This window comes from Lissotriton helveticus, assembly GCF_964261635.1.
Source record: "Lissotriton helveticus chromosome 1_1 unlocalized genomic scaffold, aLisHel1.1 SUPER_1_unloc_24, whole genome shotgun sequence".
NCBI classification, from domain to species: Eukaryota; Metazoa; Chordata; class Amphibia; order Caudata; family Salamandridae; genus Lissotriton; species Lissotriton helveticus.
The window spans coordinates 1,236,243-1,263,259 of NW_027611664.1; the positions used below are offsets into that span (position 1 = coordinate 1,236,243).

The 27,017-nt window shown below is 48.8% G+C and overlaps 1 protein-coding gene across 1 annotated transcript; it reads left to right on the forward strand.

The window, feature by feature from the left end:
- The first annotated feature begins 15,532 nt into the window (after positions 1 to 15,532).
- LOC144805771 (uncharacterized) lies at positions 15,533 to 25,977 on the forward strand. Its single transcript, XM_078672259.1, has 5 exons — positions 15,533 to 15,756; positions 18,923 to 19,518; positions 19,599 to 19,772; positions 19,840 to 19,977; positions 25,970 to 25,977. Exons 1-5 carry the CDS (start codon positions 15,533 to 15,535, stop codon positions 25,975 to 25,977), a joined length of 1,140 nt encoding a protein of 379 aa, XP_078528385.1.
- The last annotated feature ends 1,040 nt before the right edge of the window (positions 25,978 to 27,017 follow it).

Genomic DNA, 27,017 nt, shown 5'->3' on the forward strand with positions numbered 1-27,017 from the left:
CAAGGGAGAGGGAGGGAGGCAGAGCGATAGGGAGGGAGGCAGAGCGAGGGAGAGGGAGGGAGGAAGGGAAAGGGAGGCAGAGCGAGGGAGGGAGGCAGAGCGAGGGAGAGAGAGGGAGAGAGGAAGGGAAAGGGAGGCAGGAAGGGAGAGTGAGGGAGAGCGAGTGAGAGGGAGGAAGGGAAAGGGAGGCAGAGCAAGGGAGAGTGAGGGAGGACAGGAGAGCGAGGGAGAGGGAGGGAGGAAGGGAGAGCAAGGCAGAGCTAGGTAGAGCGAGAGAGAGGAAAGGAGAGCGAGGGAGAGTGAGGGAGGAAGGGAGAGCGAGGGAGGAAGAGAGAGCGAGGCAGAGTGAGGGAGAGCAAGGGAGGAAGGGAAAGGGAGGGAGAGCGAGGAAGGGAAAGGGAGACAGAGCGAGGAAGGGAAAGGGAGACAGACCGAGGGAGGCAGAACGAGGAAGGCAGAGGGAGACAGAGCGAGGGAGACAGAGCGAGGGAGACAGAGTGAGGGAGACAGAGCGAGGGAGACAGAGCAAGGGAGACAGAGCAAGGGAGACAGTGGGAGAGGGAAGGAGAGAGAGGAAGACAGTGAGGGAAAGGGGAGGAGAGAGAGAGAGGGAGACAGAGAGAGAGCAAGATAGTGAAAGGGAGTGAGACAGTCTGAGCGAGACAGAGGGAGAGAGGGAGGGAGAGAGAGAAATAGAGAGAGGGAGGGAAACAGAGAGAGTGGGAGATAGAGAGGGAGGGAGACAGAGGGAGGGAGACGGAGAGGGAGAAAAAGGGAGGGTGGACAGAGAGGGAGGGAGACAGAGTGAGGGAGACGGAGAGAGGGAGACAGAGAGAGGGAGACAGACCGAGGGTGACAGACGGAGGGAGAGAGAGGGATGGAGACAGAGGGAGAGAGGGAGCAATAGAGAGAGGGAGGGAGAGGGAGAGACAGAGAGAGAATGAGAGAGAGATGTGTGTATGCCCGGTCTGGTGGCTCAGTGGACGAAGACATCCGCTGCAGGGACCTGTGTTCAACCTCATGGCCAAAGTTTTTTTGTTGCTCTAGCCCCAACCACTCCCCCTCTGACCCCGCCCCCACCGGTGCGGCCCTCGGACACAAACCACACTGTAAATTTTGCCCCCGAGAGAAAGTTTGTGAGTACCCATGTTCTAGATGGTAGGGGTGGGTTTCCCAACTAAGTCGGTCAAAAATGTGAGTTCCAGGACCCACCAATTAGGATCATTTCAGCTTTGTCTGGGTTTAAATGCAGGTGGTTACTGTTCATCCAGCTACCAATATGTCACATGGTAGTTTGAAAGTTACTAACGGAGGCTGCAGACATGTCGATTTCCAAGATCAGTTGATGATTGTCAACTTAATTGAAAGTGCATACCTTCCTTTCGCCTAAGGATTGAATTAGAGGATACAGATACAGAATAAAAAGGTGCGGTGACAGGGAGGAGCCCTGCGGCACCCCACAAGTCAATTTGACTTTAGAGGTAGAGAATTGGGCACAGCGTACAGCTTGAGTGAGATCCTCTTGGAAAGAGGTGAGCCACTTAAGGGCCAGGCCCTGTATCCCTGCATTACTCACTTTGTCCACCAAGAGGACGATGAAGACTCTATAGAGGAAGGTTAGGTTCATCCTCTTTCATTTGGGGGTGAGAGCGTCACAAATATACATGTCTCTTTTGGACATAGTCAACCCGTACTTGTTGCCTGGAAAATATTGTGGTTTAGACTGGAAGTGCACAGCGTCCCTGCCAACCAGGCCCCCTGTGCCAGAGCTCCTTCCCTAAACTGTACACGTAATTTCCACAATTGGCACCCCTTTAGCTCACATATAAGTTCCTAGTAAAAGGTACCCCTGGTACCAAGTGCCTTGTGGTTAAAGAGGGTCCCTAAGGGCTGCAGCACAAATTATGCCACCATAAGGGACCCCTCACCAAGCACATGCACACTGCCACAGCGGCCTCAGTGTCTTGGTGCAGACAAAACTGAAGAGCCAACAAGGCACACATCCTTGTGTGCCATACCCATGAACACTGCTAGAGGGGTGTCCTACCCATATCTCAGGCAGTGAGTTAAAATGTGCAGATTTATATAGTGCGGCTCATCACCTGTGAGGGTTTCCAGACGCTGTCTATGGTCACGGGGTGATAAAGTGATTTGCTCAGAATGACACGATGTTGCGCTGAAGCAGAGACTCCAACCCGGATCCCCAGTTCCCGAGTCGGCAGCTCTGGCTGCTGCACTACATCCTCACACCCCTGTGAGGGCATATCTGCATGAAATGCCCCTGATGCCCCTGCAATATCCTACTTGATTCCTGGATATTGTAAGTGACCAGGGAAGTCATAGTAAGTACAAAGGCTGGACACTCGTCATTATGAGTTCGCCAGCTCCATGATGGCTTCACTCAAATATGTGATGTTTGGCACCAAGCATCTCAACATAATAAACTTGCGCTGGTTCCAGTGTCGATTTTATTATAAACTGCACACATAGGGCCCCTTAGAGGGGTCCCCTGAAACCTACCAATCCTTAGTGTGGTCATTGATTGGCCTGAGCCAGCCTGTTACCACCAGAGTGTGTTCTGACCTCAGGGGAGAGTGCCTGCGCACTCTGAGGCTGAGAACAATGCCTTTCCTGGGTGGAGGTGTTCACATCTCCCACTGGACAGGAAGAGCCATCCGTGGTGGGGAGCTTCAGAGGTCTTGCCTCCTTTTTAATGTGACCCCAGCCTCTCCTGTTCGAAGGAGCTGGCCTCCATTCTGTCCTCACCTCCTTTTTAGTGTCAGGACAGGCCGGAAACCGTTGATAGAATAGGCGATGTGCCCCCCTCTTTCAACCCCAGCCCTCGGATGCTGGAGGCTAGGTCAAGTACACTTTTCAGTGCCCACCATCTTGAAGATGATGGGACTTATCCAGTTAGGGCTAGGACTGTGTCCTCCTCTCACAGAAGGTGGGCATGTTAGAGGGCCTAGACACCCCATGCAAAAGGCCCATTGGACACCACCTGTCACTCCCTTATAACACCCTTAAATCTAGTTTTTAGGTGGCATCCCCAGTCCATGAACTTCAGTTCCTGACCACCTAAGAAGAGCTGGGCACTGCCGATCTGCACCAGCAGAGAAGATTGCAGAAAACTACTGTATACAGGTGTTCCAGGACCTTTTGTCTAAAGTAAAGTCTGGATCCCCTACGGACTGCTGCCCACCACACGTCCTAAAAGAAGCCTTCACCGGCCTCCCGGGTCCAGCCCTCTCTCTCCTGAATGAGTCCCTATTCCAGGGTTGTGTCCCTAAGGCCTTTAAAGAGGCAATTGTGGTTCCCCTTCTGAAGAAATCAGGGGCCCAGATCCTGTTGAATTACAGCCCAGTCTCCTTGCTCTCGTACCTGGCAAAGGTACTGGAGGCTCATGTGGTGAAGTGCCTTTCCAATTTTATTGAACAATCAAACTATCTCGACTCACACCAAGCTGGGTTTTGGTCTGCCCACTCAACGGAGACCGTAATACTGGCGGTATTGGACTCCCTGCGAGATAGGGCTGACAGAGGTACTCCTCAGGCCCTGGTGCTGTTAGATCTCTCAGTTGCCTTTGACACTGTCGACCATGGTATCTTTGTGGACAATGTCAAGGAGGCTGGCATTCAGGGCTCAGCCCTTAGTTAGATTAGCTCCTTTCTAGAGGATCGCTCCCAGTCAGTCTAGAGCGAAAGTCCACCATGAGCGGACCTCTTCTGGACTCCTCAACGTTACCTGCAGCCTCTGCAAGGAGACCCACTTGACCTTGACGTGCTCTGGTATGCCTGACACCAAAAGGCACCCCTGCAACCATCCATCCTGGGCTTTGGTGAAGAGGACAAAAGGTGTTGCTACATCCTCAAGAATCAAAACTTACGATGACAGCTTTTGGTTTCCTTCGACCGGCCTCCTGGCCCGAGCCTGCAGACCTTTTACAATTTGGCCTGTCTTTGATGCTGTGTTGGCATCTTGCACCCTATGTCCCTGTGCCGCTGGTGGTGTGGTGTAGTCATGGTGCTGCCTTGGGCCATGTCCAGTGTTGGCCTCAACCTCCAGAGACTCGTTCACCCAAGCCGCTGTTACTTACCTGTAAGCAGCCTCTGTCTGATTGCCCAAGTCCCCCTTAATTTGTATGGGGTTTCCAACCTTGCACCTGCACCTGGGCGCCCCTGTGCTGCTGGTGGTGCACTGTTGGTTCTGAACAGAACCGTGTCCAATACTGACCTTAACTTTCGTAGAATGGTCTTGTAAGTAGATGTTGCCTATACGTATGTTGAATGTTTTCTTCACCCCATATGTTAACATTGCAAAGTCTGGAAATTGCACTAATTTTCCACTTTTTATATTGAACATATTTCTATTGCAAAACGTATTTACTCAAGATGAAATTCTGTGGGTCTGCAAAATAAATCTAACCAATTGTCATTTCATAAATTGGTCTCAGATTTATTCATTGAGTGTGTGTCATTTATTGCCACTGTGTGTACAACAAATGCTTAAAACTACCCTTGTATACTGCTCCCCCACACTACCACAAAAGAGCAATAGTATTATCTACTTTAGCCTCTGAAAATCTCTGGGGCTCCACTGGACGCTCTGCACACTATACCTCTTTTTGGTGTAGACCCAGACACGACCAGCAATAGGAAAACCACATGGTTCACCGACGCCCTCAAAGACTCAAAGAAATCCTGCCGTACTCTCAAAAAAACCTGGCGCCATAAAAGGACGACAGAAAACATGACAGCCCTCAAGAACGCCACTCGCGAACACCACCAGCTGATCCGCACCACCAAAAGGACATCGTTCAAAGAGCGGCTGGAAAACAACACCCACAACAGCAAGGAACTCTTCAACATCGTAAAAGAGCTCTCCAACCCCAGCGCCAGCAACAACAACATCACACCGTCGCAAGACTTCTGCAACTCCCTCGCCACGTTCTTCTACCGTAAGATCGCAGATATACACAACAGCTTTGATGCCCAGAATCTGCCTCCAGTCACCAAACCAATGACCCCACCACCACCCTCAGCGCCTAGACCCCCATCAGCACAGAAGACACCACCCACGTCATGAACACCATCCACTCTGGCTCTCCCTCTGACCCATGCCCCCATCACATCTACAACAAAGCCGACACCATCATCGCACCCCAATTCCGAAACATCATAAACAACTCCTTCGCGTCAGCCACCTTCCCAGAGAGCTGGGAGCACGCAGAGATCAACGCCATTCTGAAAAAACCCACAGCAGACCCTAAAGACCTCAAGAACTTCCGCCTCATCTCTCTTCTTCCCTTCCCGGCAAAAGTCATCAAGAAGACCGTCAATAAACAGCTGACTGCATTCCTCAAGGTAAACAACTCGCTCAACCCATCCCAGTCTGCGTTTCGAGCCAACCACAGCACCGAGACCGCCCTCATCGCAGCCACCGACGACATCAGGACCCTAATGAACAACGGGGAGACAACCGCCCTCATCCTCCTAGACCTCTGAGCCGCCTTTGTTACCGTCTGCCACCGCACCCTAATAACCCACCTCTACAACACTGGGATCCAAGGAAAAGCCCTGGACTGGATCACCTCGTTCCTCTCCAACAGAACCCAGAGAGTCCGCCTCCCGCCGTTCCGCTCCGCGGCCACCAAGATCATCTGCAGCGTACCCCAAGGCTCCTCGCTCAGCCCAACCCTCTTCAAAATCTACATGAGCCCCCTCGCCGCCATTGCACTCAAACACAACCTCAAAATCATCTACTACGCCGACGACACCCAGCTGATACTCTCCCTCACCAAAGACCCAGCCACCGCCAAAACCAACCTCCAGGAAGGAATGAAAGACGTTGCAGAATGGATGAAGCTGAGTCGGCTGAAACTGAACTCAGACAAGACGGAGGTCCTCTTCCTCGGACAAACTCCATCCGCCTGGGACAACTCCTGGTGGCCCACAGCGCTGGGCACTGCACCGACACCCACGGACCACACACGCAACCTGGGATTCATCCTGGACTCCACCCTCACGATGACCAAACAAGTAAACGCCATCTCATTCTCATTCTTCAACACCCTGCGCCTGCTCCAAAAGATCTTCCGGTGGATCCCCACCGAAACCAGAAAGACGGTCACCCAGGCCCTCGTCACCAGCCGACTGGACTACGGGAACACCCTTTACGCAGGAACCACAGGCAATCTTCCGAAACGTCTTCAGCACATACAGAACGCCTGAGCACGACTCATCCTCGACATCCCTCGCCACAGCCAAATATCTGCCCACCTGAGAGACCTGCACTGGCTCCCCGTCAGCAAGAGGATCACGTTCAGGCTCCTCACCCACACACACAAAGCACTCCACGATATGGGCCCCGAATACCTTAACAACCGCCTCACGTTCTACACTCCTACCTGCCAGCTCCGCTCCACCAGCCTCGTCACCATCCCACGGATTCGCAGAGCCACCGCCGGAGGAAGATCCTTCTCCTACCTGGCCGCCAAGACGTGGAACTCCATCCCCACACACCTACGACTGACTCAGGACCATCTCACCTTCAGGAAACACCCCAAGACTATTCAAGCAGTAGCGCCCCCTCTTCAGCGCCTTGATACCCTCGCTGTGAGTAGCGCGCTTTATAAATGTATTGATTGATTGATTGATCGATAGTACAGTGAGAGCCGGCTCCCCATGCTTAAGTACTCACACACACTCAGACATAGACAGACAGACACAGACACTCTCTCTCTGTCTCTCTCTCTCTCACAGACATTCTCACACTTACCCACCCTACCTCACATAAGAAACATATATTCAACTTCTAAATGGCACTTTCAACTAGGACTAATAGTAAAAAGGTTCATGCAGAATTCATAAGATCCTACTTGTAAGGATATCTGTGCATCCCCATGACAGGAAAGAAGAAATGCAAATGAATTAATCAAATGCTTTAGGAGGCTAAGCACTCTTAAACTAAGAAATGAATTAAAGATAAACCAGGAATAGAGAGAAACAGAAAAAGAAATAAGAAAGACAAAAAAAAGAGGAAAATAAAGATAATAAAAACAAGGGAGATAGAAAGTACGAAAGAAAGAAATGAGGCTCCCATATATTATATTCAGTAGTGCTTGTAATATGGCGGCCAAGATATCCGTCACGTTTGTGTCTGAGTTTGTGTCTGAGTAACCAAGGCCAGCGAACTCTAAATCAGGCTCTTGACACTTTGCAATGTTGCTGCTGTTAACTGTGCACCATTACTTCCTCAGAAGTCACAGGCAGGAGACACCTGGTCGCCTGTAACATAATTTTTATAATTACAAGTGTGTGACAACACCACATAAACAACAAGTGCAGATTAAACCACAGGGTTCAAATAAACCCACACACACACACACCGTAAGATTAAACCTGTACTAAACACACAAGCCTCAATAACAGGTAGATAATACTAAGACTAATGGACACAATGAAGCAGACCTAGAGATAAATGCATAGCACAGAAAAGAAAAAGGTCTTGATTTAGAGTTTGGTGAGCAGGGTACTCCTTCACAAGCGTGGTGGAGTATCCTATCCAACAAACGGATGGTCTGCCTGATCTAGTGCAAGTCAGCTGGATTGTTATGTGTCCAGCCTTACTTGAGTGCCATCGGTGTAAATACATCGGACGGCCCTTCGTCTCTAGATCAGGCAGTCTGATGTATTTTTCTCTTGTTCAGGACCACCAGGGAATACCTGGCAGCCGTGATGAGATTTTCTTTTTAAATATATCCCACTTCCTGGGAGAAAATTATTCAGGGAGAAAGTTCCAAGGGTGTGAGGGTGATTAGTTATTGGTTTTTAAAAACAAACCCAAGCTTTGGAAGCTTGTTTTTAAAAAACACAAAAGTTGGTGAATGGCTGCCTGAAACATCCCCAAGGGATCCAGAGAATTGTAGATCAACTTCCTATAGATGGTTGAGATTGCTTTTTCGGTCAGTGGATTAGTTAGCAGCTGGTCCTCCAGTAGGGATGCATCAGGTAAATCCCCCCTTCCCAGATGTGACCTTGCAGAGCGTGACCCACCAGCACATGTAAGAAACGTTTTTAGTCACCTAATTCATACTTTTGTTGTAGGATCGTGAAGGACACAAGCGCCTGTCCCCTCCACACATCGCCCGGCCACTCTAAGCTAATCAATCCTCATTTTGTGAAGCCCTGCAATCCTCCCACTGCACTTAAGAGATCACCATCATACAGTGGCGTAATTTCAGTCAGCTTACCTTCTCAGCCTAAACACTTGGTAGCCTCTCTCCACACCCTTACCACTTTTTGGTATGAGTAGATATGGTGCACTCATACTCTCTTAAATACAGCACCGGGGTGAGGTAACCTCTCTTGCCCATGGCCAATTGATCTACCCGGTAAGCAGGATCCTCACGGTCCGCAAAAACCCGGTTGTTGACTGACACCAGCTGCGTGACCCAGTTATACTTGAGAATGCTCCGGACCGCCAGTCTACCTTAATCTCCCCTCTACACCTTACTAAGCACGAAGTGCAACCATCCCACAACAGGAGCCAAAGTTCTCAGTCTACCATTTGAAAGAAAATGTCTGGTGGGATCTTAAAGGATGTTTTTTGCACGATGTACAGGAGACCCTGGAGGGTCATCACTTTAAATAGGGCAACTCGGCCCAGTAAGGAGAGCGGGAGTGCCCGCAAGTGTGGGGAATCTCGTAATTTCTGGAGTATGTTCCTGCCTGTGGCTCCCTTGTAATAAACACGCCCAAATATTTATGGTTTAAATCTTTATTAATTTTTAGACAGAAGAAAAACAGGACCCTGAGCTCCCACGACAGAATTCAAAGGAGACCACAAGATCGCAATGTATAACATTACCACAGGCAAGAAACATTTAGCGGGTCCACAGAATTAACAAGAGAAGAACAAATGAAGAATTTCCCAAACTAACCCCCCACCCGCCCCACCCGTCCCTTGTCCACCGAAAAACATAAAATTGGAAGGGATAAAGGGGAAGGCTACGCCCTGATCAGCGTCGTCTTGTATGAATTTTCGTGGAACTGTCACTAGGAATCTGCGTGTCTGGGAGACGCAGTAGTCAAAGATATCTGGGGAATGTCAACTCTCGAAATTCGGACACCAGGAGGGTCAAGAAGGGTCGCCACAACTTAGGGAACTCCAACCCCCTAACAGCCAGTGTGAGTGTGAGTTTCTCCATACCCAGTATCATCCAAAGCCGTTGAAGCCAGCCGGAGAGTGTAAGGATTTGGGCAGTGCGCCAGGGGATCAAAATGTTCTGCAAGGGGGGGTGGCCAAGATGGCGGCTTAGGTGGACGTGTTTTCCGGAGGCTCCCCGTCCTGGACTCCCAAGCCCTGCCTAATTCGCTGACCACCCTGCAGCCGGACCCGGGGCTTTGAGGCTAGGAGTGGGAGAAGGAGCAAGCCGCCGACGGGCAAAGAAAAGCACTCCACGTTACCGGCAAGCGGAGACGGGCAGCGAGAGCCTGGAGGTGGCCCGTCCCCCCGCACTGCACACGGGCCGGGAGGTCTGCGGCGGCACTACAACGCCAGAAGAGGCCGTCGGGGCTGCCCTGGGCGCTTGCGGAGGTCCGCTGGGAGTTGGGCCCCGTTTGGTGACTGTGGACCGAGGGGGCGACACGTGCAAGAAGCTGCCGGGGTGCCCGGCCGCGAGCAACTACGTGAGGCCCCAGCTGCGGCCTGGTGGCCGGAGGTGGGCAGCCCGGCCCCCGGCCTGGAGAGACTGCTGCCTGCCGGAGGTATGTGATCGGAGCAGTCTGGGACTGAGACGGGCCGGCTCCACTTAGGATCCACTGGTGAGCGGCGGGCCGGGGGTGCCATTGTGAGGCCTAGCGGGTACTGCTAGGGAGGGCCCCGGCTGCGGCTTAGCGACTGAGAGTGCACAGGCCCGGAGGCCACGGCTGTGTCGACGTGGGATCTGAGGGCCGGAAGCGAGGCCATAACCACCGGGAGTGCGACGTGGCTGACACCACAGGGGGCACCCGGTATGGGACGTGGAGGCACGGGCCTGAGAGCAGGAAGGGCCGGCTAAATTGGAGAGCTTGGACGCGGCGTGGGCTGTGAGGAGGCAGCCTAGCTAGGGGATCTGTGCAAGAGCCCGCGTGGGGTCCCCTTGCCCCGGAGAAGGAGCACAGGCTGGGCTGAAAGGGGGTCCTGCTGGTGCCGTGACCCGGCGTGGTCCATCCCAGCCGCATCGAGCGCCCAGCAGTCGGAGCACTCTGCGGCCAGGAGGCGGAGGTGGGGGCCCCGCAGCGTCCTGCGGCCCAGGACAGGATCGGAGCCCTGAAGGTCAGGGAAGAGGGCCTGCAGTGGACCCACGGCTCACGGCGGTGACCCAGGGACGGCCAACGCCTCTGCAGTGGACTGTGAGTGGTGAGCCCCCATCTTCGGGGGTGGGGTGGCAGCCGGAAGGCGCGAAGGGCCTGGAGACACTGGAAGCCACAGGGGAGACGCGAAGGGCCTAGGGGCACTGGACCGCTGACGACTCGCCACGTTACCTGATCGAGCTGGGCTCCTGGTGCGGCCATCGACCCAGACGACCCGATAGCACCCCCAACAAGCAAGTGCAGAGCCAGGCGGTGGTGGAGTTGCTAGGGAGAGGGAAGATGGCGACCATCAACCGCAAGGGGAACTGCACTATCACTGACTTGTTGTCAAAAGGGAACCCCAAACCCGAAAAAAGCCCAGACAAGCTGACTCAGGGGCCCCAGACTAAGGGGAATGACCGGGATGGGGGCGAGGCCCCGGCGACCAAAGCCTTCATGGAGGCACTCTTCAACTCTCTCAAGGAGGACATTCAATCCCTTCGACAGGACATGGTGGGGGAATACAAGGAACTCCGCCGCGATGTTGATGACCTAGGGGAACGAGTGGTGGCCAACGAGCTTTCCGGACAAGCTAGGAGCAAAGAGGTGGAATTTCTCTGACAGGAAATTGTCCGACTTAATGACCAGCAGACTGATCTCCAGTCTCACACGAAGGACCTAGAAAATCGTTCCAGACGGAATAACATCAGAGTTCGGAACGTGCCCTCCTCGGCTGAAGGGGGAGATGTTACAAGCTATTTACAAGGCCTGTTCCGGGCAGTCCTCGAGGAGGGAGATGACTTCGAGATCCGCATCGATCGAGCGCACCGGTTGGGCCCGGCACGCAGGTCCCAAGGGCCTCCCCCGGACATCCTTGCTTTTCTGCCCGATTACATCTTAAAGGAACGCATCCTGAAGGCGGCACGCCTCAAACAGCCCATTCAATACCAAGGCCACGCTCTGGAACTCTTTCAGGACCTCTCAGTGATCACGCTACAGAAGAGGAGATCCTTCAAACCCGCAACTACATTCCTGCGCAATGAAGGGGTCCAGTATTCCTGGGGTCACCCCTTTAGACTGATTTTCCGTTGGAATGGGACCCTCCACCAATTGCGCTCCCTGAGAGACACCTGTTCAGTGCTCAGGATTCCTTACGAGGAGCCCCAATCAGGCTTTGGAGGCAGTGGAGGCTCGACGGGGTATCCGCCCTCATCCTCTCAAGCGACGAGCGACGGCTGGCAGAAAGTTCGACGCAGCCGATCATCGCGGAAACCGCTCAAACCTGACTTAAAGACAATGGAACAGGAAAAGGCGGCAGCGATACAAGAAGTCTCCAAAGATACAGGTGCTGGTCCATGAGGTCCGGTAAGGGGGTTATACACAGCTATACACAGCTACCTGTAGAGCGAGGGGTGGGGAATGGGGCGGGAAGTCTCGAACCGTCGGGGGGGGATTGAGTGGTGATGTGATGCTGCACTGTGGCTCCCGGGGCCTTTCACTGGGTGTGGAGCGGGGGGTGGGCGGGGGGCCTCACCGAGGCAGTGTTGAAAGAATGGCCCTGGGGAGCTATCTCGGAGCCTTTGCCGGACGAGATGGGGTGGGTGGACGGGACATGAGGATTGCAGAGATGCCCCGGTTTGGGAGGGTGGGGCAGGGGATGGCATTTACGACGCGGTGGCCAGGTCTCGTACCTAAATGCCTATAACTATCGGGACCTGGAATGTTAAGGGCCTAAACTCCCAGCAGAAGCGCCAGAAAGTGTGGAAGTATGTGCTAGACCAACACTTAGATGTTGTCGCTTTGCAGGAAACGCATCTACTAAAGTCGGAAGACCACCGGCTCGAGCACAAGAAGTACCCCCTTATATATAAAGCCTCTGCAACCACTAAGCAAAAAGGGGTGGCGCTGCTGTTTAGTCCGGCCGCACAGTTCGAACCGATGTGCACACAGTGTGACAAAGACGGGAGGTGGCTAATGGTCAAGGGCCGCTTAAAGGGTAAAGTGTGCACTCTGGTGTCAGTTTATGCCCCCAATACTGGTCAAAAGAGTTTTCTGCTAACACTTCTGGGTAAGGTGACAGACTTTGCCGAGGGTCCTGTTTTCCTTTTGGGAGACTTAACCTTGTTTGGCATCCAACACTATACAGTACACACACTAGAAGATCTGACATGGGCCTATTCCCGGACTCTATCCAGGCACAGATTGAGGACATGGGGCTTCTAGACAGCTGGCGAGTGGCACACCCGGACACTCGGGATTTCTCGTTCTATTCCCATATACACCACACCTACTCACGCCTCGATTACATCTTTTTTAGTCAGTCCCTACAGGGCTCCTTGCAGGACGCAAAGATCCTCCCCATCTCCGTATCTGACCATGGGATGTACACTATTTGTTTAACCTGGCTGGGTGGTGCCCCGAAACCGGCGCAATGGTATTTCCCGGAAGCATTAGTGAGGGACAAGGAATAATGCACGCAACTGAGGGAGGCAATTGGGGAGTTTTTCTCCTTCAATAACCCGGAGGAGACCTCTGAGTATAACACCTGGGACACGTTTAAAGCGGTTCTTAGGGGTAAATGCATTGCGCTTCACTCGGCCCTTAATAAACAGTGCGCTAGAGAACGGGAAGGCCTAGAACAGGAGCTATTGAAAGTCGAACAGGTTCACAAGCAGAAGCCCACCAGACAGACACTGCGAGCACTCACGGCCCTTAGAGGCAAATTGCGAGCCATATATAACAACAGAGCGGAGTTCACCCTCCTCAAATTGCGCAGCCTAGCCTACACGCAGGGGGACAAAGTGGGGAAGCACCTGGCCAGGCAGTTGAAGGATAAACGGGAGAGGGAAAATATCGGGGGCATACGAGATGGGGCGGGGAACCTACAGCACAGGGATGAGGACAAAGCCGACCTCTTTGGGGAGTTCTATGCATCACTGTATACAGCTGATACCCCTGACGCTGACCGTCAGAGCGCCTTTTTGCGGTACCTGCCCGTCCCACAGGTGCCCACGGAGTGGAACGAGGTCCTCGTGGCCCCTATCACCCTAGAAGAAGTCCTAGCGGCTATCAAGTCGCTCAAGGCCCATAAGGCACCGGGGATAGATGGGTACACCGCAGTCTTCTATAAGACCTTTGCCACCGAGATTGCACCCCACCTGGTCAACCTATTCAATTGTATGGCCGCGGAGGGCAACTCAGCGGCCTCCATGAACGAGGCGGTGATCTCGGTAATCCCCAAACCGGGCAAAGACCCCTTCCTCTGTGCCTCATACAGGCCCATTGCCCTCCTTAAAGTGGACGCCAAACTTTACTCCTCTATACTGGCCAAGAGACTGGGCGACCTTATGCCGCTTATCATACACCCCGACCAGTCTGGCTTTATCAAAGGGAGGCAAACTCACGACAACACCAGGCGCATCGTCCATTTAATAGAGAAGGCCAACAAATTCAAAATACCTGCAGTGTTGATCGGTCTTGACGCCGAAAAAGCGTTCAACCGTGTGGATTGGAGCTTCCTGTGATCCAGCCTGAGGAGGTTTGGGTTTTTCACCCAATTCATTACAATGCTCCAGGCCAACTATAGGCACCCGTGCTCTGGGGTCTCGGTCAATGGGGTGCAATCGACCCCCTTTGGTCACACTAGGGGGACGAGGCAGGGTTGTCCCCTGTCCCCCTTACTCTTTGCCCTCAGCATAGAACCCCTAGCTATAGCGGTCCGGCAGCACCAAGGGATAGAGGGTCTCCCCTTCACTGGTGAGGCCCACAAAATCTCGCTCTTCGTAGACGATGTCCTCCTCTCCCTGTCCAATCCGATGAGTTCCCTCCCGCATTTACAAGAAGTGCTCACCTCCTTTGAGGGGGTGGCAGGCTTCAGAGTCAACCTGGCCAAATCCTCCATACTTAACCTAACTCTCTCTCGAGCTGAGGCCTCGCAGCTTCGAGCGCTCTCTCCGCTGGACTGGGCACCCTCCTCCTTACAGTATCTAGGGGTCCAATTGACTCCCAAGATCGATCAACTATATGCGGCCAATTTCCCTGTTCTCCTCACCCGCCTCCAATGGGAACTGTTCCGCTGGAAGCCGCTTTTCCTCTCCTGGTTGGGTCGCATACATGCCATCAAAATGACCCTCCTACCCAAACTACTCTATTTATTCCAAGCACTCCCTATAGAACTGGAGGAGGACTTCTTTGCACGTCTCAAGACCATGATCCTAAAGTTTTTGTGGCAGGGGGGAAGGGCACATTTCTCCTTTTATATGCTATGGCGACCACAGCGAGAGGGGGGGGGCGGGACTTCCAGACCTTTGCCTCTATTATAAGGCGGCTCAACTGCGCATCCTGGTTGAATGGGCACAGATGGAATCAGAAAAGCATTGGCTCTATATGGACCGCAGCGTTGCAGGCAGAACTATTTGGGATTTAATATGGCGCGCTAAAAAGACAGACCCCTGAATGCGTACATCAGCACCCCGAAACGCACCACCCTTAAAGTGTGGGACACCGTGGCTGAGAGGGAGGGCTGGACGTCCTTCCCGTCGCCGCTTACCCCAATCCACTTCACCTCTTCCTTCCCACCAGCGCTCCGAGAGGGGCCGTTCGATGCCTGGAGGACGGGCGGATGTCTCGCACTCACACACCTGTTCCACAACTACGACCCACTTACTTTTGACAATTGCAAGAGAGACTACGGGGTGGGAGACCGGGAGCGCTACCATCACGCGCAACTCCTTCACTGGGCCCTGAGTCCGCCGGTCAGGAAGGGAGCCACTAGACCTCTTACCACATTCGAGTTGTTCTTGCTCAAGGCTAAATCTATGAAAGGGGCTATCTCGACACTGTATAAACTACTGCTCTCCACAGAGACTGCACCACGGCCACGCTTTATGTCTTGGTGGGAGGGATTGGCTCAGCGGGACATTGGGGAGGAGGAGTGGAAACACCTGTGGGCAGACATCTTTCGCTTTAACCGCTCCACGAAACTGAGGGAGGCACACATGAAGGTAATGGCGGACTGATACTTGTACCCAGCTAAACTGACTAAGATCTTCCCAGGGGCCTCAGATAGGTGCTGGAGGGGGTGTGGACTACTAGGTGACTTCCAACACATATGGTGGGACTGCCCCTCCATTAGGCCGTTCTGGGAGGAGATTCTCGCTCAGATAAAATCAATTTTAGGATACCCGGTCCCGGTTACGATGGCGGAAGCTCTTCTGGGCCTTCGGGACCCCCAGCTAGAACACCAAACCAGAGCCGATAAAAGAATTATGTGGTTATGCTTGGGGGCTGCTAAACTAGCAATAGCTAATGCTTGGAAACAGAGGGAGGCACCGGCGATGTCACTGTGGCACGCCCGCCTGTGGCAGCTGCTCAGCCTGGAACGCATGTCCGACATTTCCCGTGAGGACTTTAAGAACTTCGAGTACCGCTGGGGACCACTGGTCTCGTTCCTCTCTAAGGGCCTCCCATCTGCGGTGTGCCCCTCTACTATCAGGGCCTTGCACTTGTTCCAGTTTTAAGAAGGCCTCGAGGGCTGACGCACTACTGAATGGCACTTTCACCACTGGGGGGCGGGAGAGGGTGTTCGGGGGGGGTGGGGAGGGAGAGTTGAGGGTTCTGGGGTTTCTTTGTTACTGTTCGTATACGGATAAAATGTTCACCATTAGCTGTCCTGGAACACTGGGGACGCGCCACTGGCGGAGGCTCTCGCTGGTATGGTTGGAGCTTTGAGGTTGGGAATACCTGTCATGCACAGGGGTATTGTGATGTACCAGGGCACTTGGGGTTTCTCCCTTCTGGACTCTGCTGAGACTCGTCCCTGGCAGCTCACGCAATGACTGTTATAGACTTACTGTGCATGGTCCAGAGGTGTCTTGCGTTGTGGGGACGTATTGACCACTTCCCTTAGCCATACTGCGAATGCGATGCTCCTTGTCTTATGGGCCCCTGCGTGGGCATGTTGGCGGATTGTGCCCTGTTTTTTTTTTAATGTGGACAACAATAAAATCTGTTTACAAAAAAAAATGTTCTGCAAGGCCTCCCCTTTGGCAATTGCTATTGGTCGTACCCTTCGGGATTTAAGTGGATACATCAATGGGTTAGGCAGGCCCAGGAGGATATAGGAGGGAAAACAAGGGAGCCGAGTTTCTAAGTGAAGATCTATTTCATCCAGTACTTGGGACCAGTATGGCTGTATGTGGGTGCAACTCCAGAGGATGTGTTCCAATGTTCCTTTCTCCCCCCACTCCCTCCAACAACAGATCGCTAAGTCGAGGGTCAAAGCGATAACACGCGCTTCGGCGTATTGTACCAGTTAGTAACTATCTGACTCATGAAAGTACGCCTTAATTTCATTGCCCTTGATTCATACTCTGGACCGTAGTTGAGGGATAGGTCTAGGCATAGTCCTTGCAACACACAATAGATTTGCTTGCGGCAGATGCCAGAACTCAAAAGTCAGGGTACCAGATACAAGTAGGTGGTAACTCAGGGTAGGGGAAAACACCTGTTGTCTGTGGGAAGGAAATTCCCATCTCAAAAATATACATTAAAAAAAAAATTTAGGATTCTTTTTTAAATATCTGTTTGGTGCCACTCCACATGACTTTAATATCTGCCTTGTTGGATTCTATGTTACAAGTCCATAGGGTACATGTATCCTTTGTGAGCTTAATAAAATGTTGGAAATTCTACAATTCCTCACTCCTAGATCCAAGTACTCTCAGGCTACCGTTTTACACTCTGCTCTGTCTGAAGAACAGCTCAACGCTTTCAAAATTCTGCAATTCTGCATTGATATGGCTTGTAAATTATATTTGGGGAAATTTACATGTATTATGTATTAACTATTTAATTTTAATACTATAGGTGATTGAAATTACGGACGAAGAAAGCAAGATTTAGCACCAGGCAACTGAATGTTAGTGCCATAAGAAGGATTATTTTGAAAAACTGAAGGACATCTAGCATTCTAAGTTTAAACAATTTCCAGAATCTAGGTGTGACGAGGAAGCGGGAGCTGAGGAAAGTACTATACCTGTAAGTGAAGTCTCTAATTTAGCATTTCATTAACCCAGAGCAAAGCCATATCTGTGCACACAGCATTAGAAATAATCCCAGAAAGACCAATCACAGCATCCTCATCTGAAATATTATCAGAAAGACAAATTACCTCAGCATGACAGAATAACGTTCATCTAAAGCATCATGTAATTTCAGAGAGGAAGCACACACTGCATAAAAGAAAGATATAACAAAAGGTTACCATCAAAGAAAAGACTCTGAAAGAAGACTCCGAAGCTGACACGTTAACAACCAAAAGATTGGAAAATCGCCTCTGTTCAACAACCATTTTTACCCAGTTACACAAGTTTGAGACTATCTGCCTCTGGATATAACACCTCGACCCACTCTGCTCTGGCGAAAACCTTAAAAATCCACCATTTATTGTTTTCATGACTATCTCAAATTGTTTCTTTTTTAATGTGTACTGTTCTGTAATTCTATGTAAATCGCCTCAACATTATCTGTTGTGCAGAAGTGATATGTAAAAACTGATTAAATGAGCATTGTTGCGCTATAGCTAATGTAAATAAATCCTCGTCTTCAGAACTACACCTTACACCAAACATAGAAAGGGTAAAATTAACTGATGTTCTGCGACTGGTGAGCCACAATAGTACTGTGCATGTTCTAATGTTCTCACTTACTGCCATTAGGTCAGTGTAAAAAGGTACTTCTCAGTTTAATCATTAAATATCAGACTAACACCTTATCACTGCACTATAAGAATAGTTTTGAGAAATACTTCAGTCACAAAATAAGTTGCTGCCGGAGAGGCTATAACCAAAAGACTATTATCTGCTAGAAACATTTCGACAGGTGTTACAGGGCTGCTTCTAGACATATTTTGCTCAATTAAAGTGTTAAGAAGATTACACACAATTTCTTTTAGAGATAAATACTGAACATTATCTAAACAAGCCCGACTCTAAAATCGGGTTCACTCGTACCGTGGCATATAAGCAAGAGAAAACTAAATGTAATGCTAATAATACACCTTATAAAAACACGTGCTGTGAGAACAAATTCAGTGTTCAAACCCACCTTAATCAAAGCAAAATAACCCAAGTTGGGGAAATAAGTTACCTGTGCCAAAAAAGATTCAGCCATCAATCTCATCTCACTGAATTTGAGAGAATGCACACTGGGAAAAACCTCTCTCAGTGTTCAGAGTGCCAAAAAAGTTTCAGCAGTAAATCTTATCTCACTGAGCATATGAGAATCCACACTGGGGAAAAACCTTATCAGTGCTTTGAATGCCAGAAAAGGTTTAGTATTAAACGGAGTCTATATCGACATGCATTAACCCACTCTGTGGAAAACCCTTATCAGTGCTCTGAATGCCCAAAACATTTCAAACTTAAATCATTTCTAACTGCACATTTGAGATTCCACACTGGGGAAAAACCTTATCAGTGCTCTGAATGCCAGAAATATTACAATGCAAAATGCCATCTCACTCAGCATATAAGAACCCACACTGGGGAAAAACCTTATCACTGCATTGAATGCGACAAATGTTTCAGGGACAAACCTAGTCTCACTCAGCATATAAGAACCCACACTGGGGAAAAACCTTATCAGTGCTCTGAATGCCAGAAATGTTTCTGTGGCAAAGGAAGACTCACTAAACATACTAGGACCCACACTGGGGAAAAACCTTATCAGTGCATTGAATGCGACAAATGTTTCAGTGACAAACGCAGTCTCACTCGGCGTATAAGAACCCACACTGGGGAAAAACCTTATCAGTGCTCTGAATGCCAGAAATGTTTCAGTGACAAAAGAAAACTCACTAAACATACTAGGACCCACACTGGGGAAAACCCTTATCAGTGCATTGAATGCGACAAATGTTTCAGTGACAAACGCAATCTCACTCACCATATAAGAACCCACACTGGGGAAAAACCTTTTAGGTGCTCTGAATGCCAGATATGTTTCAGTGAAAAAATACGTCTCATTCAGCATATAAGAACCCACACTGGGGAACAACCTTATCAGTGCTCTGAATGCCAAAAATGTTTCAGCCAAAAATCTAGTCTCACTGCACATGTGAAAATCCACACTGGGGAAAAACATTATCAGTGCTCTAAATGTCAGAAAAGATTCAGAGGTAGAGATGGTTACATGCACCATAAGAAAACTCACCATCAAAAATGATTCAGTGCTCCAAATGCCAGAAAAGCATCAATTTTAAACGCAATCTCACTCTACATGAGCAGACGCACACAGGGAAAAAACATTACCAATGTTGTGAATGCCAGAAATTCCTATTTAATAGGCACAGCCTCACTAACCATAAGCAACTCCATACTGATGAAAAACCTTATGAGTGCTCTGAATGCCAGAAAAGCTGCAGAGAAAAACGATATCTCACCATGAGAAACTCCACACTGGAGAAAATCCTTATGCCATAAAAGCTTGAATCTGAAAGATAGTGTTATGCTTCATGAGAGATCCCACTCTGGGGAAAAACCTTATGAGTGCTCGAAATGCAAGCAAAGTTTTGGTTACCAATTACTTCTCACTTGTCATGAGCGAACTCACACGGGAGGAAAAAGCCTTGTGTGTTCTGAATGTCAGATAAGGTTTAGTCTTGAATACAATGTCATTTCACAAGAGATAATTCACACTGGACTAAAGCCTTATACAGGAGGGGAAAGCCAGAAACGTTATACTCAGAAAGGAGATTTCACTAAACATGAGAAATGCATCCACATGAGGTGAAAAGTGAGGTGTTTCTTGAGTTGCAGAAAAGCTTCTAACAACCTTACTTTACATGAGAGAGCACATGTTGTAGTTGCAATAGGATTCATCAAGAAACTCTTGCAGGATAACTTAGGCTGCCCGCATGCAACCTCCAAAGAAATTTCAGGTCTTGAAAATGTTTTAATTGCAACAGAATCCACAATTTAAGTATCTGAAAGTTACAAAACTCTCAAGGTCTTTACTTCACACAGAGAAGTGTTAGTACTTGCAAAAATCAACTAATTACCAACAAATTCACAATATTAATGCCTTAAATTTTCTCCGCCCAGAAGGTTTCTACTCACCCTTGTTTCTTAACATATGACTGAAATCTATATTTTCATGATAAGATTAAACCTAGGCGGTTTTCCTCAATGAAGAACTCCGCAAAGTTTAAAAAAAAACTCAGCCGCTCTACGTGGAGTTCTACGAGCAGCATAGTGTGTTAGGGTCATGCCGTTCGTGGAGATTTTGATCTCCGATTGTTTGTCATGCCCTGTAAAAATAATCGTGAATGGCATCATGTGCAGCGCAAGAGGGTGCAGCTGCTTTACTCGAGCGGCAGCTTTGTCAATGCGAAGGAAGGTTTCTCAACGCGAGTGCTAGTGACCTGCCGCGACCTTTCGCGTTGAGAAATCCGACAACGAATCTCGCCAGGAAGTGGATTTTGCTCGCCAACTAGACCTTGGCGAGCGCGAGCAAGGAAAATCTCATCAAGAGGTGGATTTTCCTCGCTCCAGTACATGACGTTGAAGAGCGCGAGCGTGAAAAAAAACCTTGCTACGCTCCACGGTGCAGAGTTTTTAGGAACTCCGCGAGCTCCGCGGAGTACGCGAAACTCTGCAAGCGGAATTCACCACCCGGAATTAGATAATATACAACAGCAGGAAAACATAACAAACCAGTGACTTGCCTTCGGTAACGCTCTTTCTGGTGGATACTCCTTTACCTACAGATTCCTTACCGTGTGAATATTCCCCACATGCCAGACTGGATCCTCAAACTTTAAAGTAGTCCTGCTGCACACAGTAGGAAACATCATGCAGCTCAGTGTCACATCATCCTGCTCCAGAAGTGACAAGCGTAGACGCATAGAAGCACTTCCCATGTGCACTGTGAACAACTACAAAGGTCTGTGAGTTCATTATCTCACTGGTCTGTATCACATATGCAGGCCCTAGCCAGATATTAATTCACCATTTTTATCAAGATTAGAATTCAGATGAAGTCTTTTCAATTCCAAAAATTCTAATTGTGTTCTCAGCAGCAAGTGTATATATAAATCGTTAAGTGATGACTGCGCAGTGCTAAAGTTGAAAGTGATATGATAACAGTCCGATCCACATTTTGCACACAGAAACAGGGGTGTAAATACTTTTGTACAATACAAGTTAAGCAAAGGCGATTCTTAGAAGATATCATGTATATGAAATAGTCCCTGTATAGTCAATGTTTCAACCATTCCAGTTAATTACCATGGTCTTATCAGGATGGTATATCGCCGCTTCTCCAATATGATTCTCAACTATATTCAATACAACCCAGTAAGGATTCTTCTGTATTTCGGGGCAGCGTACCTGGGAGGAAGTCAAATTCAACTAAGCAGTTCCAGGGCCCGTTCGTCGGACCAAACAACTGCAGCCAGTGAATCCTCGGCTCGCCAGTAAACAAGTTCAAGTGTGACTCTTCCTGATGAGACCATCGTCATTGACTGTCTTGTCTGTGAGAAGTTGCACCAGCCATCCTGTGATGGTGGGCAGGAAGACATTCACCGCCAAGTGAAATGCTCGCAACTCCAACAGCTTGTTGTGGAGTTGGGTCTCTGCCTATGACGAGGGTTACCTAGTCTCTGTCTCTCATATGGCCTTCCCATCCCAGAAGTAATACATCCGTCGCCACTGTTAAGTCTGGGTGGAATAGGGAGAGGGGTCTGCCACTGGCATAATCTAATTCACTGGAGAAAATGTTGGGTACGGCCTGCAATAGGGTGAGTAAGTGTCTGGACGACACAAAGAGGTTTTGCAGCTACACCAGTTGTAGCAGCAGGCCCCTCAGTGACATGATGTCCCGGACTTTGCCTTTATGTGCTATGGCTTTGAAAGAACTGGGAGACCTGTTGGGTTTGCAGCAGGGTCTGGCGCTGGCAGTATTGAAAAACCCTACAGTAACCAAAAGGGGACGAGATTTGTGATGAAATTGCGTGGCGGAGGCAGACAGACCAAAGGAATCTGCCTGGGGCCTAGTCCACTTTCTTGCTTAAAAGGCGAGAGCCATCGAATAGCTTGTCCATTAACGATGCTCAGGTTTCTTTAGAGAACAATATAGACTTAATCTTGGCAATGCACTGTAGTTCTACACTCATGCCAATCGCCTGACCCAAGCAATAGGCTACGTCCAAGTCACAACATAGTACAAACTTTGCTGCAACACATCTATCCTGAATAGCTTGTGTTCGCCTGCAGAATTTGGGCCACTGTTTCCCACAGGGCATGATTATATTTGGGAGCATTGTCATTGAGACCCACCAGGATTTAGCGATGTGTCAAAAAAATCGCCAGTTTTGTAACAAGTCTGCATTTTTCAAAAAAATGCCAGTGAATGTTACCTTGTCCTTGCATTGATCCAGTGCTCGCCAATGGGCCAATAAAAGGAGGAGTCTCAGCAGCAGGCAAGTGATGTGTTCTTTGTTTATTTACTCCTCACCGGCCTGCCTGCTGTTTTGCATTCATCTGGAGGGCTTCGGACTCCCTCACCAGACAGTAGGACCTCATCTTGCACATTGTTACCAGTCAGTTTGTCAATTAGGGCCTTTTAGATCGAAGACTAACCATCTGTCTGCGCCTTCAGCGCCATGGTTCTCCTATGATCTCAAGAAATGTAAAAGAAAATGTAGGCACCAATAACAATTTTGGAGGAAGAGTAACAGCCTGTTATTCAACACAGTTCAATCACTTTCATCATTTGGTTATAAAAATGTAGCAACTCCCAGCCAAAAAGCTGTGATGAACTAGCCGAATTCTTTTTCCCAAAGTAAATAAAATATTCCTGGATTTTAAGATAACACCAGATAATCTTCAGGGACAGATATAGTGGAGTAACGTACGGTGAATAAACTAACTTACCATTTCCTGGTAATGAGTACATTCACCCCACTTTCCGAAGAGAAAGTCTCTAATCTTATTAGCACTATGAAATGCGGAGCCCTGCAGATTCTTGCCCGCCATCCGGTTTCAGCCACCATTTCTGCTCATCTCACTTTGTTATTACAGTGGTGCTCAAGTCCGTCTTTTTTCCAGATGCTTAGAAAAAGCATCGATTTTGCCACTTCTAAAGACTCCTTCCCTCGATCCCTCAGATGTAAAGAACTACAGATCCAAATTGGTCTTTCCTCTTCCTGATGAAATTTTAGAAATGGCCATGAATCAGGAGATCACCGCCTTTGAAAATACGGACTGTCTGGATCCTGCTCAACATGGGTTTAGACCCTACTGCTGTACAGAGTCGGCCTTCTCAGCAGTAGCTGAAGAGATCAGATCCCTTGTGGATAGAGGAGATAAATGCAGCCTTGATCCTATTGGATCTTTCGGACACATTTGATACAGTTAACCATTTCTCTTTGGTAAGCCGTTTAGAAAGTATAAGCATCAACGGTACTGCTCTCAAACTGACCAGGTTGTTTTTGTCAAACAGAGGGCAATTGGTACCTTTGGAAGATTTGACCTCTGCCCCATTTTCACTTCCTTGTGGGGTCTCAGGGATCTTCAATAAGTCTGACTTTGTCTAATGCATACATCCCTCCATTAATTGAACTAGTTCGATCCTGTTGCTCCTCTACATTATTTTATGCCAGTGATACCCAAATAGTGGTATCGGTGACTGCAGAACCTGAAAAAGTGGCAAAAGATTTTAGAACGAGTATGACTAGCATATGATATGACTATCATGCAGGTCAGAGACCTGCTGTAATCCTACCATTGACTGCTTTCTCGAGGCCTCCAGCCCCTTCGGCGGGCATGATAGGAGGAACGTCCTACATTCATCAAATCATTTCCTATGTAATTAATGATTGCGCTGCTTGGGGTCCTGATGATGTTAATGATAGTTGGTACCACTGCTACGGTCTAGATTGATTACTGTACAACTTTGTAACGTGATAAAATCCAATAAAAAGGTTTATTAAAAAAATAAATCGCTAATTGGATGCAGAAGAATTTCTTAAAATTGGATGCAGAAAAAACAGAGTTAGTGCTATTTGGTAAGGATTCCTCCTTCTGGAACACCTTTTGGTGGCCACACAGTCTCGAGCCCCTTCCACTCCCAGTACAGAAGGCTAGAAATTTGGGTAGTCGTCTTTGACTCAAAACTCACTTTTATTGATCACTCCAATCAGGTAACCTCTTCCTGTTTCCTTTTGTTAAAACATTCAAAGACAATCTTGGCCTTCCTTCCCATGGATCCTAGGAAAAGTGTTATCCTGGCTCTTGTCGTATCTAAAATGGATTATTTTATTGATCTTTATATGGGCTCCCAGTTGTCTTCTCAATAAGTTGCAAACAGTCCAAAATGTGGTAGCAAGAGTGCTGAAGAACCTCCCCAGGTTCTGCTCAGCCTTTGAAGCCATTTAAGACCTCCATCGGCTGCCTATTAGGGAAAGAATTAAATTCAAAGCCTTATGCTGTGCCCATAAGGCACTGCATCAGGTTGGCCCTCGCTTCCTACAAGATGCTCAAGTGATATGCCCCTTCTCGTACTCTATGGTCCATCAATACTAGGTATGTGTACACAGAATAGAAAGTTTCCATTGGGGAGGAAGACGTTTCTCCTACTCCACCTCCAAATGGTGGAACTCTATCCAATCATTTGAGGTCAGCTTAAACTATTGGAGTTCAGGAAGGAACTAAAGCCTTTTTATTTTCAGACCATAGTTTAATGTTCGCATCTAACTGCTAGGCAAATGTTTAGGTATTTTTATATCCCATAGTGTCAGGTTTCAAATGACACTAGTGCCAAGATGCCTTTTTGGTAATCGTGCGCTTGGTAAAAGAAATTGCATTTACATTATCAGACCCTGCTAGCTGCAGCCTGTCGATAATAATATAAAATAAACACAGCCTTCCCTTAACTTTAAAAGGAAAATATGACATTGTTCTTATTTCAAAATTAACTCAAAGGTGTGAGATAATCCAGTGGTGTCTGGGAGCTACTGGTAGCTCGCGATCAACTGGTTGGAGACACCTGCTTTACATTTGATCAAATTTGGCCTAAAGTAATTCCAAATATTTAATTTTTTGTTGTTTTGGGGGGGGGAGGGATCTGTTGTGATTTTGAGCCCATACATTCATGTTCTATCCTTTTTACATCTTGAGGTCTTATGAGTCCATTGTATTCCTGTTTAAACTGTATTCCTTTTTTGGTGTTTTAAAAACCTTTTCTAAGAACGTGAATTGACGAGGTTTCATTTTTTTCCCTCCTTTGATATGTTTTCACCCTCCTTTGTGGATATTTTGCAAACTGTTCAATTTTTTCCATTCTTTGGCACCATCAGTGTTGCATAGTGCATAGGTTTCAGTATTTATTTCCCTTTTTTGCTGAGGGGGATTTTGGTATATATTCGGACTTTCCTTAAGCACTTTTACTCTGACTTTTTCCTAATCACGTTGGGTTACCATAAGGCAGACTTCGTATTTGAAATTCATATTCCCCTTGTCATCTGATCGTATTCTAGTTTTTTTTCCTGACTGCAATGGACTTCTATGCACCTATATTTAAACTCGGTTTGTACAAATTTGCTTCAATCATTTTTGGTTTCCCTTTCTTTGCAGGTGGTTGATCTTGCCCTTTTTTCATTTATCTGTGTTCATACAACCTCATTTGAAAGAGTGTAAAGTTTTCCATTGTGATTTCATTTGTTTATTTTTAATTTTAATTTTTTAGTTGCACGTACTTTAGAGCAGACTTAGTTGCTTTTTTAAAGAAGTTTTACCAGCAAACACAAGGAGATGATGAACGGAGCACTGAAACTTTTCAGACACTCACCCCCAGTCACAGATCTGGGTTGAATCCATCATCGTTCTTTAGCTCACTTTGCCACCCCCAGTTCAGACCAGGCCATATGCAAATCAGTCTTGACCCTGTGCCTCATGGGAACAGTCCAGACCGTACTGCCAAGCTTAAGAACGATGATGGATTAAACCTAAATCTGTGACTGGGGGTGAGTGTCTGAAAAGTCAGCTGTCCGTCCATCATCTCCTGGGTAGAACGGTTTCCACGTTGGTAGCCCTAAGGCACTACGCCTGGCTGAGAACGTCTGGCTTCTCTGGGGATGTCCAATCGAACCTTTTGGACATTCCCTTTGATGGCCGTCGCCTGTTTGGTGACAAGGTACTCAAGTGTTTCAAGAACTCTAGGGCTACGGCCAGATCCTTGGGTCTCGCAACAACTTCAAACCCCATGCAGTCTGCCTTTCGTGGCTACAGAAGGGTTGCCCCACAGCGTTCCACCCAGAGCCACAGGGTTGTGCAAGCTACCCAGCCTCTGCATGGTCGGGACGTGGGACCCGGTGGCATGGGTCTGGGGTCAGCGGGTGGCCAGGCCACCAAAGCTCCCCTTGTAGCAGCCTCCAAGCCTTCCTAGTCCCACCTTCCAGGGCCACCAGTTGCCAGTGGGTGCAGGATCTGCCATCCCCTCCCCCACTGGCTCAACATCACGTCAGACAGGTGGGATTTGCAGATAGTCCAAAAGGGCTACTCCCTCCCCTTCAAGACTACCCTACCCTCTATGCCACCAACACTCCATCCCATGTTGGAGGATCATTTCGCCTTTCTCTGCCTGGAAGTTACAGATCTCTTTGCCAAGGGAGCTATTGGGGAC

Coding starts and splice junctions, on each gene's coding strand:
- LOC144805771 (XM_078672259.1), top strand. CDS start 15,533: ATGGCGGAAGCTCTTCTGGGCCTTCGGGACCCCCAGCTAGAACACCAA. Junction 15,757..18,922: donor GAGGACTTTAAGAACTTCGA/GTACCGCTGGGG, acceptor CAAATGTTTCAG/GGACAAACCTAGTCTCACTC. Junction 19,519..19,598: donor GAAAAGATTCAGAGGTAGAG/ATGGTTACATGC, acceptor TCAATTTTAAAC/GCAATCTCACTCTACATGAG.